General features: G+C 41.0%; 1 protein-coding gene across 1 annotated transcript in view; it reads left to right on the top strand.

The window, feature by feature from the left end:
* The window catches only part of mtmr11 (myotubularin related protein 11), a 34,898-nt gene extending 15,604 nt beyond the window's left edge, over positions 1-19,294 (top strand). Inside the window, exons 3-17 of the mRNA XM_020644493.3 lie at positions 1,097-1,233; positions 1,382-1,451; positions 2,535-2,674; positions 3,252-3,336; positions 5,918-6,065; positions 6,301-6,388; positions 6,816-6,904; positions 7,560-7,687; positions 9,697-9,775; positions 10,296-10,366; positions 13,372-13,544; positions 14,098-14,268; positions 14,509-14,727; positions 15,556-15,876; positions 17,136-19,294. Coding sequence (XP_020500149.1) covers positions 1,097-1,233; positions 1,382-1,451; positions 2,535-2,674; positions 3,252-3,336; positions 5,918-6,065; positions 6,301-6,388; positions 6,816-6,904; positions 7,560-7,687; positions 9,697-9,775; positions 10,296-10,366; positions 13,372-13,544; positions 14,098-14,268; positions 14,509-14,727; positions 15,556-15,876; positions 17,136-17,561 — 2,345 coding nt within the window. The 3' untranslated portion in view covers positions 17,562-19,294. The remainder of the gene's footprint in view (positions 1-1,096; positions 1,234-1,381; positions 1,452-2,534; positions 2,675-3,251; positions 3,337-5,917; positions 6,066-6,300; positions 6,389-6,815; positions 6,905-7,559; positions 7,688-9,696; positions 9,776-10,295; positions 10,367-13,371; positions 13,545-14,097; positions 14,269-14,508; positions 14,728-15,555; positions 15,877-17,135) is intronic.
* The last annotated feature ends 534 nt before the right edge of the window (positions 19,295-19,828 follow it).

The following is a 19,828-nucleotide window of genomic DNA, read 5'->3' as shown; positions in this document are numbered from 1 at the left end:
ATTGTTTCCCTAGGAGTAATTTAGAAAATTTAAATCATATATATTTTTTAATCAGTCATACACAATCATCAGAACATATTATGATAATTTTGCTCAAATGTAAGTGAATGGATCACATTTTATTTTTGACACTTATTTCAGTGCGTCATTTCTTGCTGCAATGTGTCAACTGCCTCAACAAATACAACCAGCCTGTTTCTGCTTTTTTGTTTACAAAATTACGACTGAGCAATGATGATCGAATGACAGAAGAAAAGCAAGAAATAAAAGATTCATGGTTCCCACATAGCAGCAAAACAGCCGCATACATGGAGGGAACTGGGAAGTCAATCACAGAGTACAAAATCATCTGTATCAAGATGAATACTTTTTAATGCTCATGTTAATCCCTTTCAAGGCACAAAACCTTTTTTGGTAGGCGATATCAACCAGCTTCATAAAGACACCACACCTTCTAGCTTGTTTTAATTACAAGGTGTTTATTTTCAGGTCTGTATTTTTGCACTGATAGCCCAGTGTTGCATTTGACCTTTTTAATGAGGCTTTTCTTTTTACTACTAAAATGTTTCAAACTGATCAGGGGGTACTTATCCATCTTCAAATATGTTTTTTTATAAATTATTAATGTCTACTGAAATTGCTTTTGTGTCTATGCTTATTTAATCATACTCATCTTACTGTACTTTTATAGTTTACATTTTCACTGATATTTTTGTGACATGCAATGTGAATTCACAGACTAGGACACCGTTATTACGCCGTTGCAGAATCGATATGAATGTAAAAAGACGTGATGACGGCTGAGCTTAGTTTACAGCACTGCTGCGAAAGGGCACTCTGAAAATGGGAATTACTGTTATCAGTAAGCTGATGTTGTAATTGTACTTCCTGCTCCTCCCTGCTCATCTAGCAATACTTAAGACATACTACAAAACTACTTCATAAAAATATCTTTGAACCCACTCCCTGTAATCTATTCAGTATGAACCTGCCTGAACAATTCCTGCACTCAGTACCACATTTCCATGGAACGTTTACAAAACAAGAACCTCTTGACTACATTACCCATCAATTCCATTTCTTTTGTCCCCACTAGGCGAGTGTGTGCTTCAGAGAGCGGTCATGGTGAGGAAGAAGTTGTCTGCCAGGGAAGGAAGAGGTTGGGTGTCTGGGACCCTCTTCTGTACCCACTTCAGAGTGGCCTTCGTGCCCCAGGACAGTCCCAAACCTGACGTGAGTCCTTCCAAACAGCTGTACTTATTTTTTTATTACCATGGTTTAAGATTTTGATGTGATTGTCTGTGTAAATAATGACATTGTGAAACAGAAAGAACATTTACTGTAATGTGTGTCTCTGTTGTTATATACATTCACGATACAGGACAATGCAGACCCAGTGCTTTTAGGGGATCATGATGTGGCTTTGGCGTCCATAGAGAAGGTTGTGGTTGGTAAGTGAAGCCTTCCAGAGAATGTCTTTCATTACTTTAATGGCTGGAGATTTATTTGCCACTATTACGTTGATGCTACACTCCTTGTTTGGGTCCAATCACAGACTAGTATACTGTATATCACGCCTCTTGCTGTGAAACCATTGGTATGAAACTCCATGTCATGTTAAAGCTATACTGTTAACTTCTGGTTTATTGATTTTAGAAGGATTGAAATTAATTGGATCTAAAAGGGATTCTGGTTCTAATTCCAAGGATGTAGGAGATGTGATTGATTTGGCGGCACATGCGGTCGCCATAGTAACAACCAGTCATTGAGCCACTTTGTTTGAAAAAGAAACATACGGGCAAATATCTTTTCACAATATGAAGAATAAGATATCAGCCAAAATATAAAAGGTACAACTATCTGATTTTGTTTGAGTCCAATGATCAGAACAGCCATGCAGAAACAACACTGAAAAATTACTTATCTCTGCTATATTGAGATGTAAATACTGGTTGTTGTAGAAAAAAGATGGCCATATACAGTGATGTTTGATTCAAGAAAATCCACAAGATCACTGAAGAATGTAGAAATGACACGAACATCCAAACATGATGCTTTCATAGAGTCACCAAACCTATTCCTTGAGATCATGAATGCATGCAGGGTAATGCAACATGTACAGACTACATACTCTGTTCGTGCATGCAGGTTGTAATTCTTAAGATGTAAGAAATCCGATCGATTTGATGGCACACGTGGTCACCATAGCAACAACACTGGAGATTTTATACCACAGCAACCAGTCATTGAGCCACTTTGTTGGGAAAAAAAACTGAGGGGTAAATATCTGGTCACAATAGAAGAAAGATTAACACTAGTCAGTCATACAAGTCATACAATGTATTCCTTGAGATCATGAATACAGCTGGATAATGCAGTTTAGATGTACACCTTACATACTGTATGTTAGAGTGCTGACCTACATACTGTCAGTCTGTAAGTATGGAAGTAATCTATACTCCAGGGTTCTCTGGCTCTTGACCTGTTTCTCTGTTTAATGTTTAATTACAACTCGTTCCCCTCCTGTGTTGCAGTGGGCCCGAACAGGACCAAGCTTGTAACACCAAACTCCTCTCTGAAGTTCACTCCGGAGGAGCTGGTGCTTTACTGCAGGGACCTGCGAGTCGTCTGCTTCCTGTTTGACCGCCTCACTCCTGACCCACAAGTCCTCGAGGTAGGTGCCACTCTCTCAGGTTTAGGAATGTATTCATCTACTTTTGAGCATGACTAGGTCTGATTCAGGTTTACAAAAACAAACTTGTGTGTGCAGAGCCCCAACAGAGAATTTAAAAGGGACTTTATTTGATCTGCTAGTCTTTAACATCAGTTTTGAAACTGCATTTTTACTTCTATTTAACGATCAGCTCTTGATCCAAGAGATGTATGCACTGTAGTTAGTAAATATTTGCTTACAGCTGCATATTTCACTGTGTGTGTGTGTGTGTGTGTGTGTGTGTGTGTGTGTGTGTGTGTGTGTGTGTGTGTGTGTGTGTGTGTGTGTGTGTGTGTGTGTGTGTGTGTGTGTGTGTGTGTGTGTGTGTGTGTGTGTGTGTGTGTGTGTGTTGGCTCAGATTCAAAGCTCTGCTTACTGTCATGCTGATCATTATTTATTTCAGAGCTTAGATACATATCTGCATAGAGGAGCTGACCCTAACCATAGACCGTGGATCAATGACTCTGAAGAGCGTTGATGTTGAAAGCTGACGACCTTTGTCATGTTGATGTGCTCTCTCTGTGGTTTCCCTCCTCAGATAACCTACACCATCGCCAAGACCTACCAGCCTCTCAAACCAGGGTCAGTGTTGTCTTTCCAGAACGCCGCTCTGGGGAGTGTAGGTGAGTGGATTAATGTATGCAGCCTTAATGTATACAGGCCGTTCGTTCTCTTCCTGGCACTGATACGTCTCTTAATCAGTTCGTCTATCACCCTATAGCTGTATAGGTAACGGAAAAACCCCAGAGGGATACTTCAGATAGCTTACACATTTTTAGTTTTTACGATTTTCTTTGGGTACTAGGCTTCAACAAACTCAGACTTTAGCCAGTCAAATCAGATTTGGCTGTTCAATCTGAACTTTTGCTGTGTTCACAAATACACAAAACTCCTGAAAATGTCCCGAAACTTTTGAGCTGCACATGTGAACGCCATGCTGGTTGGATATAATGGTAAAAGTAGACTACTTTAGGCCCCGTGGCCACCTAGCAGCCAGCGTCTTTTTTTCCAAAATCAATGGACAATGACAATCCACAGTTGATAGTGGGAAATGACCTGATATTAGAAGCCGTTTAGACCTGTTGGTGTATATTTGAAAGGTGATGGCACCTAAGTGACTGAAAGTTGATCATCTTTTATATTCATTTGTAAATCTCTTAATCACTTAGCTGTTTCGCCGTGCCTGTTCCACTGTGAGGAATATTCACAGAAATAACAGCTCAGTGAAAGTGAGAATCAGAAGCCCACATGGATCAGAGGCGCAGTGTGAAAGTGTTAGCCATGTGATGTTCTTCTTTTCTGAAGCTTGAATTTTCCTCTCCTCGTGTGCCTTCATCTCTTCTCTTCTCACTGAGTGTTGTTTTTCCGGTCCTGAGAGAAAATGTACCCCACACTATGATCACTGTTTGTCTTTCAGTCTCTGCTTCAGGTTTGTTTCATCTATTGTTGTTTCTGTTCTTCTATTTTTGAGACTGTGATGTCTGAAAGTCTAAAAACTGGAGCGATTATTAAACAGGAAGCAAACATGTTCTTGTGCTGTAAGCTAAAATCCTCTTTGGTCTGCAAATTTGGAAACATTCCCCTCTATGATGACATGATGAAAAATAGAAAATTTAAACCATGACCAGATGTGGGGAAATCTCTCCGGCGGTTTTGAGGCGAGGCTTATTAAAATGTTCAAGGTCTGATTTTGACAGTGATTGAAAAGCTCAGTTTATAAGACACCATATTTGAATGTAATGACGTGCTGTCGGAGAGAAAGACTCCAGCCCAATTAACACAATATACAACTCGCCAACAAAATAAAGAACCCCTCTCCTCTGTTGTGACCGAACACATGGCTGCTCCCATCGACCATATAGAGTAATGTGAGCCTGTTTGTACAGTACATTATGCTATGTTAAAGCTACGCCAGGCTGACTAGGCTGTGGTGACTGTCAGCTGTCAGATAAATAATGCATCCCCCCCCCCCCCATCTGAAACAAATCTCTAGATGACCTGCAGTTCAACTCTGCCCCCAGGGTCAAGTGTGTCTGCAGTGTGTGTGTGTGTGTGTGTGTGTGTGTGTGTGTTTGTGTTTGGTCAGTGCGATGCTTTCTGACCGCTGAATGTACAACATTTTTAGTCTACAAACGATGCAATCACATTTGTACAGACAGACGTTCCTCAGATTTAATTCTCACAGTCACTTATGAACATACAGTCTTCTTATCTTGTCCCTTTTTTCAGTATATTAAACTATTTTAAATATGTCTTTTTTGCCGTCTTGGTTTCCCCCTTTAAAGAAGCATAAAAAGAAGAGTGAGCTCAGACTGAGTTTCCTAAAAGATGTCTCACAGTCAGCTGCTCCTGCCTGCTGAATATTTCAGTGGACAGCCATTTCTTATTCTGTTTTAAAGGGTTAATACATCTTGCCCAAGATGTGAACTACCCGTTATTTCCCCAACGGTTAAATAAATGATATGGTCTGCAAAGTGTCGTAAAAAAAGAGAAGAATTCCAGTAACATGTTCTAAAAGTCACCTTCTAAATTGTAAAATCTAAATATAGTTGAGTTGAATTGAGATATTTAGATTGTTTTTTTGTCCAATGAACTGAATAGACTAGAATAGAAAGCTTGTGTTGTCTTTTGAATTAGGAAGGGCTTCAACATACTGTAAGAGCACAATGTTCAGGCATCACAGTAACATGGTTAAAAAAAACAAAAAAACAATGATTGTAAAGGCATGACCGCCGATGTAAATTTCACAGTCAGATAAATGTATAGTGGAGCAGAAAAATATTGCACAGATAAAAAATATATATTGCAATTGTAGAAATGTGATTAAATGTAAATATATATTTATAAATCCAAAGAGAATCAGAGAAAAATAAAAAAATCTTCACTTAGCTCCTCTCGTGATACAAAAAAACATACCATTGTTTGTCATTTTAACAACCATTTATCATTTCTCTGCAGCTGCTTTATACCTCAACATGCCTAATGTTGTGTTTCTCTGAATTGTCACCCCTTGATTCTTCTCTTAAGAAAATGTGTTTGTTTCCTGTTTTTTTTCTCTAGAATTGATTTTTAGTGTCTTTAAACTATGCTTCTCGCTTCGGCCTTCCGAAGCATCATGAGCATCATGTTATCTGACAAAATCTGTTTTGTGTCTCATCTCAACAACAGTCTTCGAATTATTTTCTTTCACTTTTCCTCCTCCAGAAATGAAGCAGTTTCTAAGCAACCGTCCTCGAAATGCCCGCATGAACTGGTATGAGTCTGTCTCAGACTGGGAGCAAGAGCTGGAGCGGTGCGGGGCCACGGGGTGGAGGGTCAGCTCAGTCAATGACCGCTTTGAGATGTCCACCAGGTAAACTCCCACCCGCTTTGTTTTTACTTATCTCCCTGTAACACATTTATGGAGGGGATGTATGAATAGATCAGGCAGCAAATCCTTGAAAAGAAAGGATTTTTAGAAAATTTAGAATACCAGGCGAAGCCATGGATGAATACTCAAAGAAGACCCCTCATCCGCATCTATCCTTTCTTTCATCTTCTTGTTTTTACATTAGAATAAAAACGATCATGTTTTTCTCTCCTGTCAGCTTGTCACGGTTCATCGTGGTTCCACAGAAGGTTTTAGACACCGAGCTGAAGAAAAGCTTCGCCCACTTCAACGAAGGACGCATCCCTGTGAGTGCACTTAGCATCGAGAAACTTTTGAATAATGCTAGTAGTTGTCCTGAGATTGAAAAACATTTTCAGGTTTGGGACCAACAGTCCTGCAATAAGATAAACAATTTAATACTAAATCAGACCGACATGCTGAAACTTACATCAGTTTGTTTTCAAGCTTGACGAAAGAGACGCAGAGTTTCACAACAAGTAAACAAAAAGTTTAAATTCCTCTAATGAGCACTTGTGTTTCCCAAGTGTGCAATATGTGCTGTAATAGAAAGCACATTTTGACTGCAGTCATCCTTTAGATATGTTTTTCCTTCTTATTATCATACCTCAGACACAAATTACACGATGAGCACAGATGTGGTGAAGCCTTGAGGGAATATTCTCACTGCAGAACGTGTCATTAAAGAGGATGAAACTGTGTTCTGTGCTGCAGCGCTGGTGTTGGCGACACCCTCGAGGCAGCGATCTGCTGCGAATGGCCAGCTTCCAGAACAACATCTACCATGAGAAAGACGACATTAGGTGTGTGTGTGTGTGTTTGATGTTTGCTAAATGGATTTTAGTTTGCACATAAAATGGTAAGATGCACTGTTCCCAGTGGGTTTGACTTTAAATATGATAAGGCAAAACATTGGGTTACAGTTAACTAATCATTGGTTTCATTGTATCCCTTAAAGCTGCTGTGGGAATCTTATTGTTCGGTAGAAACATCCTATGTATTGTTCAAATTAAAATATACTGCTGCTGCACCAAGAAGCCCCCCACGTCATCAAAGTTTGTTTCATGTTGCATCTTATTTTCTTTACTTCAGCAGTCACATCACTTAATTAATTTAAGGTACCAGTTTGCCAACATGGTGCCAATAACATGTTGGATTTAAAGTCACTTCAGAGAGTGTGTCTCTACATTTCTAAAGCAGCTACCACAGCTTTGTGCTACCACAACAGACTGAAGACAGGGGATATTATTTTTTCATTCAACATGGTAAAATTAAATTAGATGGTATGGCTTTGGGTACATTTGTTAACTATCTTTCATTCTGATAGAATTAAAAAATGACTTCCTGGGTAGTGAGACAGATTTTGAATCCACCATGAGGGGGGAAAAGGGAACTTGTTTACAAAGTAATCAAAGCGTGTTTCGGTGTGTTAACAGCTATTCTCCTGCTGTTCTGTAGAAACCTGGAGCTGATCCTGTTTGGTTGTCAGTCCTCTCTGTGTGTGGTGGTGGAGCTTGGCGAGGAGTTGCCCTCACCTGCAGATATCCAGCTGGCACACAGCCGCCTGCGGGCCCTCTGTCTGGGAGGTGAGAACAAGACAAACACATGCATCCACATACAATACCTCATCAACATGCATTGACGCATTGCACCAAAAATACTAAATGCATTATAGTTAATTTATTTATCTAACATATGTCACAAAGGGCTTCACAATAAAAGATTAAAACGCAAAAAAGACATCAAAAAAGATGAATTCATAGAGGAAGACGCTGACAGATTAATAAAGGAAGGTCTAACTATGGAGTCCCTTGCTTTTAGTTATTAAACATCCATATCTTTCTCTGTCATTGGAGTCTACTGGTTATATTAACCTTGTATATGCCAGTTTTGTTGTATAAATGGGGCTACGCCATTGACTGTATATTAGCATGGACAGTACGTCTCCTTATGTTGTACAAAAGTGAGGCTAAAATACCCCAGAAAGGCGCTGACATATTGTGCTGGTGACTTAATTTGAAAAGCAAGCAAAATGTATTTATTTAACAGTCTGAAGGAGAGGGGTGTTTATGACCTATGCTTCAGCCAGTCAGCATACAGAGGTTGAAATATTTTGGCTTCACTCACAGGCTGCTTATCCTCCGTCCATCTCTCCATCAACAGTCAAGATTATTGTTTATTGTTATTGTTGTGTCTGAACTGCAAAGATCTAAGTTGCCTGCACAAAGTCAACAAACTAATAAGAAGACCATCCAAGTTACTTAAAGACACGAGAATCTCCCCATGTTTCAAACCAAAATTAAACAGTTAAACTAAACAGTGTAGGAATGTGTGCTACTTAAGTGATCTAAATGAAAGCTTCTGTTGGGATTTGGAGGCATTGGTATCTCTTTTTTCTCATGTTTTTTTTCCTCATGTGAATTCAATACACTTCTAGACTGTACCAAGTAAACAAGACGGCCCAATCAAAATGCCAAACTTGTGGCTTTAAATGGTAGTCTATTACAAACAGGTGACTTCACGGTGACTACGCCCACCTTGACTGGAAATTGGCATGACAAAAATATCTAAACCTTCTGATTTCATCAAACAATTGTAATTCATTCATATTGAGGGAGTCATTCAAGTCACTGTGGATTATTCTGAATTTATTCAAAATTCTTGCTTCTCTTTATCAACATTTGATTTCTATACTGGTTTGTAGGACTGTTTTGGGGGCTTTGTCAGAGGGTCTTTGTTGCTGTTTCTGTCCTGTAAGCACACACAGCACATTCCATGGTTGGGTAAACAGAGAGATGACAAAAACTACTCATGGCCCTCTGCAACCACCGGCCCTGGAACTGAAATGCTGACCTTTCTCACACTAGCGCGCACTCTCAGTGTGCCTCTCGCTCTCTCCCGCACACCAACAATGTGTAAAGGTCACTGATTATCAGGGTTCACACGTTTGTCAGCTCTGTGTTTTATCTTTTGTGGGTGAGAGAGCGTCACAGCTCAGAGGAATGTCATGTTAAAAACAGCCACTCAGATGTACCGGCAGTGGCCTTTGAGTTATTAAAACGAGTAGATGCATTTCATTGCAATCAAAAACAGTCCCTCTGAGATGATGTGGATCATGCATTTAGAGTTCCATTTAAGATGTGCATGATTCATTTTAAGGGGGTGGACTGTCTTTTGGTGTGAAATGAAGTGTGAATTATGTCATACTGCTCTGTTAGAAACAGGCGCAGTATTTCGTTTTTAAAAGTACACAGTTGAAACTGAGTTGATTCCACTTGGTGTTTGATTGTTTTATTCACACATTTTAAAGACAGACATCTTAGTAAGAAACTTGTAACATGGAGAAGAGACTTCAGACATTATGAGAGTCCTGGAATAAGACACGGTGATCTTAAAAGCTTTTAGAAACATGTTATAAATAATGAACAGATAAGAAAAATCTTCATCAGTGTCTAACCTCATTGTTTTGTTTGCTTCTGTGTCCCACTTCTGACCTTCAAATCATGCCATGCAGAGACCCTTTGAAAGCTTTTAAGCAGTTTTTGTGATAACAAATGTCTCAACATGATCTGTATCTGTCTGCTTTGATTCCTAGACATCTCCACATCTGTGTCTGTGCCTGATGACAAATGGTTATCTACCCTGGAGAGCACCCACTGGCTGGACTACACCAGGTATCAGCTCTCATGTGCTCGTCTGGTATTCTACATGCAATATGGCTTTTTATTGTTAATCTTGTGTTGTTGAAGGTTTAACTGGCAAAGGCCTTTCATGAACAATGATCTCCTCTCTGAAGTTGAGCTCATACAGCATTGGAAAATTGAAATCCTAAAGATGTTGTTTCTTAGCTGATTCACACAAGCTATTTATGAACTGAATTCCTGCCTAGAATAGGTGATAGTCAATATTACGATGAAAAGAAGAATTGTGCTTTCTTGCATTTTTTGGGGCTCGAAGATCTTTGGAATATGCATCAGTGGTTTTTTAAAAAATATTTTGAGATTGTGAGTTCACTTCTCAGTTCACAACAAAAATAATCTAATATTTATAGAAATGATAAAGAATTATCACACATACTTTTGACAGTTTATAGCACAGCCGCTGAGAGTCAGGAACATGTTGAAATTAAATATACTGTGAGTAATAATTCAAAGTTATTGTTGCAGTTATCACAGAGTTTCCCCCTGTCTCCAGGTCCTGTCTGAGGAAAGCTTCAGAGGTAGCTTGCCTGCTACGCGGCGGCCACCTGACTGTTGCTCTGCAAGGTGAGTCATGTGACCCAGACCCCGGCTCATATTATTCAATCCATTCATTATTAATGGCTCCTCCCTCTCATTAAAGCCACATTAGGACTGGCCCTGCAGTAGCTATTTACCGGCAGAAAGCGCACTCCACTGAGCCGACATGCACACTGTCAATAGGGCTCCAAACAAGAGGGTCACACCGGGCTGAATCGAAAGTGTTTGTATCTTAGAGATAAGCTCTGTTTAAGAGGGCATGAAGTTTAAACTTCTCACTGAAGATTAGTGGTGAAAAGGATCACAGTTGATCTGTAATTTGTTCAGATCACCCCCCCGCGGTTTGGGCCGCATGACATCCGCAGATCGATGGAAAAGTGATGAAAAATAAATGTACTGCCGTTAAATCCTGGCACAGAACCTCAGTGAAGAGAAGGCAGTGTTAAAGTGGTGTGTCCCACCTGACCATGGAGATCCGCTGTACATACAGGAGTGACGCTACGACAGAAACGTAGTGTTATTAACGCTACAGCCTGCTGTAATCTGTAGCTGTGGACTTAGCCAAACAAAATCTTATACTCAACGCTGTTTTAGTGCTTTTTAAACATGTTTGTTTTGTTCAAATTCTCTGACATGTTTTGTCCCGTCAGAGGTCAAAACTGCACCATTTGTCATTAGATAAATCTGATTGGTTGAAACAAATATCAGGAGTTTTAGTCCTGATGTCTCATTGAGGAGTTGGTGGTGGGTTCTGACCCCTGAGGCTCGACCAGTTGAGAACCACTATGTCCTGTTTATTTCTCTTTGTGTTTGTCAGACATGTCGTTGTCTCTTAGTTTGGTCTCCACTGGAAACTTTATCATTTTAAATAAAGTTTACATTTTCAGTAGAGCAGCGGGACTTTTCATGTATTATAAATCCATCAACAGTCTGCAGAGCTGCTTTTTGGGCCTCAGTCAAAAGCATTGATCAACTGACCAATGGCTACTAAAGGTGGCTCTTTGAACATGAAAGGTCATCTTTAAAGCTGGAGGGAGTAAGAGAACAAACAGTAGTCTTTTTTATACAACTCCAGCCTCTGTACGCAGGACAAAACCTCTGTATACTGTAGAGGCTAGATTTTCCTTTTCGAGTGTCTTTGGTTAGCAGGCAGATTTAGGGATACTCACAAGCGCCTGTCAGAGGGTTGCTGTGCCGACATTTACTCTTTTGAACATGAGGGTCACCTCAGTGTGACTTTGTGGAAAAGGAAGATGCTGACTGATGTTTTTTTGTGAAGGAGGTGTCAGCTGATCACCGCCTGGCAGTGGGTTGGGTGAGGTAGCCGGGATGCTGTTGGAAGGATCAGATAAACCCCAACATGCAGTGAGAGTGACCTCAGGCAGTGTGGTAGAGTGCTTTAAAACAAAGGTGCTGCTGGAAGTGAATATATTAGCTTTTATTCTGCACACCAGCAGCTTGTACTGACAACATTGGAAATTTGAGAACCATGTTGACTTAAATGCTTATAGTTTTCATTCTTTCATCTTATTTTTCCTATCTCTCCTTTGTTTTATTGACTATGTGTTCTGTCCAGATATTTTGTTGAACTTGGACTACTTGAATTGTTTGTCTCTGTTTTACACGTTTCACATTAAGAGGGACACTCGATAAGCTCCTTTACGTTTCTTTGGCTCCTCCTGCACATTTCTTTCTGGAGTTATTGTTGTTTTTTTAAACGTATTAATCATGATGTACCGCTTGTATTGTAGCTCTTGTTATTGATCTAGTTTTCAGACTGAAACGAGGTCAGCTGTGTTTCTAAAAGTTTCACTTGGTGTGATCAGAAAAGTTTCAGTTTTGTGTTAGTGCTATCATGTTTTATTTTAGCTGTATCATTGTGGCTGTAGCCTCAAGTGTCTGTCAGGGGCCCTGCGGTCTTAAGTCAACTCATAAGCTGTTATTATTTTGACTGATGGAGTAGTCACTGCTTAGACTACCAACAAACGGTAACAATAGTTTATGTTGTTGCTGTCCTCTCAGATGTTCCTGACAGAAGTAAGGACCAAAGAACAGGAGAAAACAGTGATGTAGAAAGATAACATTTGGCTGTGCTCCACACATTTCCTCTTATGACTGATTGGACAGACAGTAGGCTGCTGTTGACTTGTTATCATTAAGTCTGGCTGGGATCATAAACACACAGAGAGACAGACACGACACTGCATCAGTCAAACAAAGGCTGTGTTCAGCTCAGGATGTTTACTACTGGCTGCTGGTGTTTGACTTTCTCTGACACTCTGCAGCTGTAAGTGACTAACAACTCGCCTGTTTAGCTTTGAAGATCATATATCAGCCGGGCTCTAAGTCTCCTCAGTGCTGCAGATATGTCACCGACTGCATCAGCATAAATATCCCACTGCAGAAATGAGTCACGACACTGGGCCACGAGAAGTTTGTCTCAGTGTGCATCTCCCTCTTTGTTATGTCTTTTTCATCATTTTTAGTCTGCAGATCTGTCCGGTGCATTTTTTTGTAATCTCTTGTGGTCCTCTTCTCTCTGCAGTCAAACAGATAACATGCCCTCAGCATGAATAGAAGCAGAATTAAATGCTGATTATTAAAACAACAGATCATGTTTCCCAAGTGGTTCCTAAAAATCAGAAGCATTTTAAGCTTTCAAACAATTAAAGAACATCTCCCAAAGTGAATCATCACATCTTTATAAGAAAGTCACAGACACAGTGATGCCAGAGTATTGATCAATACAACAATCTGTACATTAATGAAATGATTATAACAAAAAAATTTGGTTTTAAGGTAACTACAGTCGTGTGCTACATGCAACCTCTGCAAAATGTCAATGCACTTCTTTGGCACATCTAAATAAATCTGAATTTGATGTTCGATGGTCGAGACAGAAAAATCAGACACAAAACAACAACATCTCCTGCAGTTTCATGCAATAAAGGGCAAGTGTCATAGACGTTTGAGCATGTATTATATTATTATTATTATTATTTATGTGCTTCTCTGGTTTTCTGACGTTACAGAGGCAGACGACCGGGACATGAGTTGTGTGATTTCCAGCCTGGTGCAGGTGATGTGTGACCCCCATTGTCGGACCCAACATGGTTTCCAGAGTCTGGTGCAGAAAGAGTGGATAATGGCCGGCCATCGCTTCAACAGCCGAATAAACTATCACCGGGACAATGACAAGGAGGAGGTGAGAGAATGAGATACACACTTTGAGGTCTTTTATCTCTGTTTTTTTCACACCAAGGTCAGAATCTAAATGTGCCAGGAATGTGTACACATACAAGACAGTTATCTTTGCTCTCAATGTACAACCATTAAACATCAAATATTAGACTTTTAAAATGAGCAGACCTTCAGAAGAAAACAGTGCAGTGGTGAGGGGTTTAAAGGATGTTGAGATAAACATGATAATAAGAAATTATGTAACGCGATGGGTAACTCATACAGCATTAAAATCTAGTTAAAGGCTCCTCAGTCCAGGCTTAAAAGAGAGGGGGGACGCACACTTTTTTGTTTAGCTCTAATTCTTTGGATTGAAAACGTCTCTTTTAACAGCCTGTGCAACATTTAAAACATGTTTAAAAATCTAGATGTAAGGGCATACTGTTTGATTCCCTGTGTTCAGCCCTTTCCTGTTGTCATTGTTGTATATCATGGCTTTGTTTTTTATTCACATCTGTAGAACACCTTGAAGCGCTACAAAAATAGCATGTTTGATTACTCACTAACTTCCCCTGCAGGCTCCAGTCTTCCTGCTCTTCCTGGACTGTGTTTGGCAGCTGCTGTCCCAGTATCCCTCTCGCTTCCAGCTGACAGGCGACTTCCTGCTGGCCTTGCACGACAGCGTCCACCTGCCACTCTTCTCCAGCTTCCTGGCCAACTGCCAGCGAGAGCGATGCAAACGCTCCCAGGTACTGCACACCTGAGAGGGTAGTCCACATCCTCAGCCAAATTATGGGATTGAAAGGGGCTAAATGCTTTTTGGGAAATGTTTTGATAAGAAAAGTTTTGAATATAATCAAATTTGAATATAATCTCCTTATCAGAGCTTTACATCATGACATTTTAAAGTCATTACAATCATTTTCTGCACATTTAATATGAAGATATAAAAACATAAACTTTCAAGATCTATGCTCTTTTCTACACAGAACCTTGGGCAGTCTTACACACCCGTCAATGGCTGGAGAGACATGCTTCATCCGGATTCGTCCTCAGATCCATCTGACCCCCCTCTCCCCCCGGTCTGGGACTGGGCCCTTCAGTACAGCAAGTCAAGACGAGACCGCTTCACCCAACCCGTCCCCCCGATCCCTCCCCTCCAGCCGCTGCTCAACGGCAACCTCAACACCAACCCAGACACACACAGGGTAAGGCTGCCAACTTTCTTTGGATGCAGTACACCCTCTAGTGGCCGTGGTGGGAAGTCCAGGTTTAACAGCAGCGGACAGCAGAAAGCCTCCCCTATTAAAGGATGTTAATTTAATCTGCAGCTTTTGACTTAGAATGGATCATTCCAGGTGTTAATGAAGTTTTTTTGCATTTTGTTCTTTGAGGGATGTAAATTCAGATTGTTTTAGAAAAAAGCAAAATATTGTTGTTGTTGTTTTTTTTTTTTACAGATAATCTGCTGTGTTGAGTTTAAAAACTATAAAGTTGAGTTAAGGGGTAACATCAGAAAACACAAGGATATCTTACAGACTGTGTTACAGAGAAATTGTCCTGCCTTAGCTGACATCTTTTGATGCCCCAAATGTTTGCAACAAGCCATGGCACCCTCTTCTGGTTGACATGAAACGTGCATACAAATCAAACAGTCTATAATGCCGTTAAAACTGACTATCTGTCCACTTATTGATTATTGCTCTTCTTTGGTTATGACAGAGACAATAGGGAAAGTTAGAACACATTGGGGAAGTTCATAAAAATGTCTCTGTCTTCATTTTTGCACTTCATGGCCCACAGCTGACACAGTAAAAGACTTTACCTTATTGGAGTCAGGGTCATGTGGTAAGTAAGGTAGGTGTCGATAGGCTTAAAGCAGCAGGGATGAGTTTGCGATGTGTGTGTGTGTAACTTTGTGAAGCTTGTAACTGAGAATAAAACTCACTGGATTTTTTTGTCAGGTTGTTTTTGAAGACATCTGTGACTTATGAATTTGACTGACAGCATCTTTTTCTCCCACATTTCCCCACCAGCTGACTGACGCCATCCCCGGCTCAGTCTTCCTCCTCTCTCGAGGAACCTTCTCCTGCCCCGCTAACCTGCTCCCCTGGCGCAGCAGCGGCAGTTCAGGCGTTTACAAGAAGAGCCACCGGAGGGCGGCGTCCTCTGAGAACGTGCCCGGCCTGGAGAGGCTCCTCAAAGCTTGGGCCCTCGCTGACATTCCTTCAGGTTTTCCCTCCACCTCCAGACCTCAAGGGCCACTCGACCCCTATGAGCCCCTCTTGCCTCTCCTCATGGGGCCCTGCATGGGCCTGTGGAGGGAGTGCTACCTCCGGGGGGCGCTCCATGCACAGGTATGTAATGTAATTACCTTTATGAGACAGTCAGACCCTTTCTGTTTCTGTTAGTTCCTGGGCCTGACTTCAAGTGTTTTTTCCCCCAGCGTGGGTCAGGAAGATCTGAGAGTTTCTCAAGGGGTTTAAAGTAAATTGATGTGCTGTATTTCTGCAACAAATGATTTTTCTGACCTTTCCCTGCCTTTTATAGCTCTCCTGACCTCTAAGAAATCCTTTCATTTTTCCAGCTCTTTGATTGAAACAATTCTCCAAAGTTAAAGTATCTAGATTTTAGACATTATCTAGTTTGTGGGGCTCCTTGTTCAAGAGGTCTAGTTAAAAAGGCTTGAAACCACCGGCCTAAAAGTTGATGAAGGTGATATTTCATAGTTTTATTCTCATCAATAAGCCTGTTATACTGTAGGCAGTGCAGCACCCATTTTTGGTCAATCTATAGATAGGATTTTAATTAAGAGCAGATGTACGTTCATTGTTCAGTTAATATTAGAAGAAATGAGGCATCAGTATTCAGACTCATCGACCAGGCAGCACTTCTCATCTCCGGCGGTGTCATTTTGCCGTGTCTGAGTGCGGATGTGTCGCTGGGTTCATCATGTGGGCGGCGACATCCTCCACTAATGATTTCTCAAACATTGGTCCTCTCTCTGCACTTCCTGCGAGCCTGCATCATGTTTTTCTGTGTCTCACCCTCTCACATCGTGACGTGGTGTCTTTGATGTGCAGATTATTCTGAGCTGTGGTGACGTCTCTGAGTATGACTGTGCTTCACTCTCCTTGATGTCTGTACAGCAGCGTGTCTGTAGTGTCCCTATGGTGATGGTAAGAATAGTCGAGGCCTGTGTGGGAGGAGGCCGTCTTTTATTTCAGATGAGCTGCAGAGATAAAAACAGAACATATCAGTCTGTTTGAACACTGACTCAGGCTAACAATGTAGAGAGGTTTGGATACATTCTGTGTTTTTCTGTTATTGCACTGTTTTCTATGACACACGCTGACTCAAGCTATGTTATTAAAATGGTGAAAAGTCATTGCTAGGGTCAGAGGAACACATGCGCCTTTATTCCCAGCAGGTAAGATTACAGCAGTGATCACGGGGCTTCAACACATATACAATACTGGGTGACTAGGATTTCTATTTTTGCTGCCGTGGTATTGAAACAGGAATCGATACTAGATTTTTTACTAGTATTGAATTGAGGTTTAAAATTCTATTATCGTGACAACCCTAGATCTGACCATGTTTCTCTCTCCCTTAGGCCTTCTCTCACCCCATCTCTGCAAACCACCTCCACCCTGTGGAGCGGCTGGCCCGGGAGGTGCAGCAGCTCAAGGACAAACTAGCTGAAGTCTCCACCTGCACAGATTCAAACCCAACCACCAAGATAAACAATCCCAGACGGACCGACACCAACCTGAACCAAAACACCAACAACGGCACCTTCCTCTTCCCAGCACCACGGCCTCAGAGCGCCACCATGCCCAGATCGGCACCCCCTCTTACCTCCACCAACCACCACACCTCCAGGGGCGCGCCCCCCTCCTCAGCTCCACCATCGAGCAACAAGCACACCTTTCTGTTCGGGCACACTGCAGTTACAGAGGCCCGGCCTGACCAGCGTCATTATCCAGCACCCAACAACGCCAAGCTGCCTAAGAACAACGGGTCCTCTGTGGCTTCCTGAGGCCTGCTTCTCGTCTTAACTCACACAGACCGCTCCATCCTTTAACCTGGGTACTATAACTACCCCCGCTGCCTGCACAGTATGATGCTTCTGAGGAGATCCAGCTTCCTATCAAACATTTAAAGAGAACTGCAACAGTGTAAAATAATCAAGAGCTCTTCACTCTGGTGTTTATCATCTGTACTGTATTTAAAAATGTGACCCTTGTTTTGTATATTTGTAAAGAAAAGTATTCAAGACATGACTAATGAACTATATCAAAGACAAAAAAGTGAAGGGCTGAAGACGCTTAATAATGTCAACCAAGAGAACTCACTTTATCTCAAAATGCAGTAGACTCCTTTACGAGACGTCACGTCACCCTTTAGGATGGAAAGAAATCCACTTTTAGCTTCTTATCCAGAGCAGGAATGGAGCGATAAAGACAGTGGAGTGTTAAAGTAGGTCTTGAGAGCACTTTGACCTGAAACATGACGGTGGATGGACACATATCTGCCCTGACTCCTGTGCTCGTCAGGCTTCATATCTCAAGAAGCCTTTTTTTTCTAACTAGTACCCTTTAGATATTTATTAAGCCATGAGAATGTGCAAAGAGAAAGATTATGTTCATGTTTTTTTTTTTTTTTGTATATCAGCTTCTAATAGAAAAGTAGAATAATGTCTGGAAAGTTATTGTTTTTTGAAAAGCATAATTTTTGAACTCGCGGCTCTGACCAGTGGCTTTTATTTTCAAATTTAGGGCATGAGAGCTATTTTGGTACTGCACTCATATCTCTCCCCACTCGCATGCATGATGGGAGCAGTGAGAGACCTATATTCTCTTCAGTTCAGAGTGTTACATTGGCCTGTTTGTGTCTGAATGATCACTTCAGGGCTTTAGTATTATGAATTTATCTAAGCTTTCCTCTTTGTTTCAAGTATTTCTGACCATTATTGGTGCGTTTATCAATGTCATACGTGTAGATAAATGTGATTTCTCTGATCAATTTTAGTATTATTTTGAGCATTTCCACTTTATTTATGGTGGAATTTAAAGATATCCTGCCTTTTTATTGATGTACCTTGAGAAGGTACCAGAGTTGGAAGCAAAGGGGAAGCTTGTTATTTTCCTTTAATCTCTCTCTTATCCCCCCCCCCCCTCCAGCTGGGTACTGTGTTAGTATGCAGCCAGCATTTAGGTCAAGGACTTGGAAGTGTCTGACTGTGTCTAAAACACAAAGGGAAGAATCTGCTCCTGCGCCTTTAAATCCACACAGGTCGACGACTCGTAGGCATGATGTGGGTGTCAAGTGGAATGACTGGCATCGTTCCCAAAAAAGGATGAAACTGTTATGAAATGTGTTTGTTTTTTTTTTCTAAAAGTGTGTTCAGGCAGGAAACAGTCGTCAGATATTTTGTTTTTTGAAGCTGACCTTCTCTCATGTCAAAAGGTACCGCACTTGATAGCACAATGAATTATTAAATGTTGTAAATATTCATCACATCAATATCGAGGCACATTGATGTCACAGCTTTCCGAGAGTGATGCCAACGCATTAGCCTAAAAGAAAACACTAGCTCAGTGTTGTCGTGTTCCATTAAACATCTAATCTGATCTTCCTCTGCACAGTTGCTCTGCGTCGTTGTATAATTGAATGTTTTTGGTACGAACATTACCTAATTTGCCAGATGTACATATTTTTTGTATCAGCATGTTTGGATCCTGATGAATAAAAAGTGTTACGAGCTCAGAATCTCTCTCCATGTCTAAGTCTTTGACACATCAGACCCCGTCTCAAACACAGCTCACAAACTTTATTTTTTAAACAAAATAAATATTTACATATGATCTGGGACACTTAAAAAGTAGCATGGCACTGTAAAATACACGTCAACCCCCGACCCCTGCATGGTGTGTAGTACAGGGAGAGTCAAACAATCTCAGAATCATGTGCAAAATGCTCCAAAAGGTTCACAACGTACAAATGTCGTCGGCAGGCAGGAAATGCTTCATGTGCAAAATATCAACTGCGCAGTTCACTGGTGTAAAGCTGTCAAGTTTCAGTGTTACGTTTTTATTCAGGAGAAGGTAGAAAACCTGCATGCTGTTAGAAAACATGAACGCAGTGTTTTGTTTTAGATCACTATGTTGTTTTACAACAGTAAACTCAAATATAAAGAGACGTCTCTCTTCTTCATGTTATGATAACGAGCAATTCTTCTACAGAGATATTCCACTACTGATTCAGCCGTTTGATAGTGACTGATACCTCGATCTGAGTAGTGGC

Source organism: Labrus bergylta, chromosome 8 (genome assembly GCF_963930695.1).
Source record: "Labrus bergylta chromosome 8, fLabBer1.1, whole genome shotgun sequence".
Classification (NCBI taxonomy): domain Eukaryota; kingdom Metazoa; phylum Chordata; class Actinopteri; order Labriformes; family Labridae; genus Labrus; species Labrus bergylta.
The sequence above is the reverse complement of the archived record's forward strand: the minus strand, read 5'-3'. Positions and strand labels throughout refer to the sequence as shown.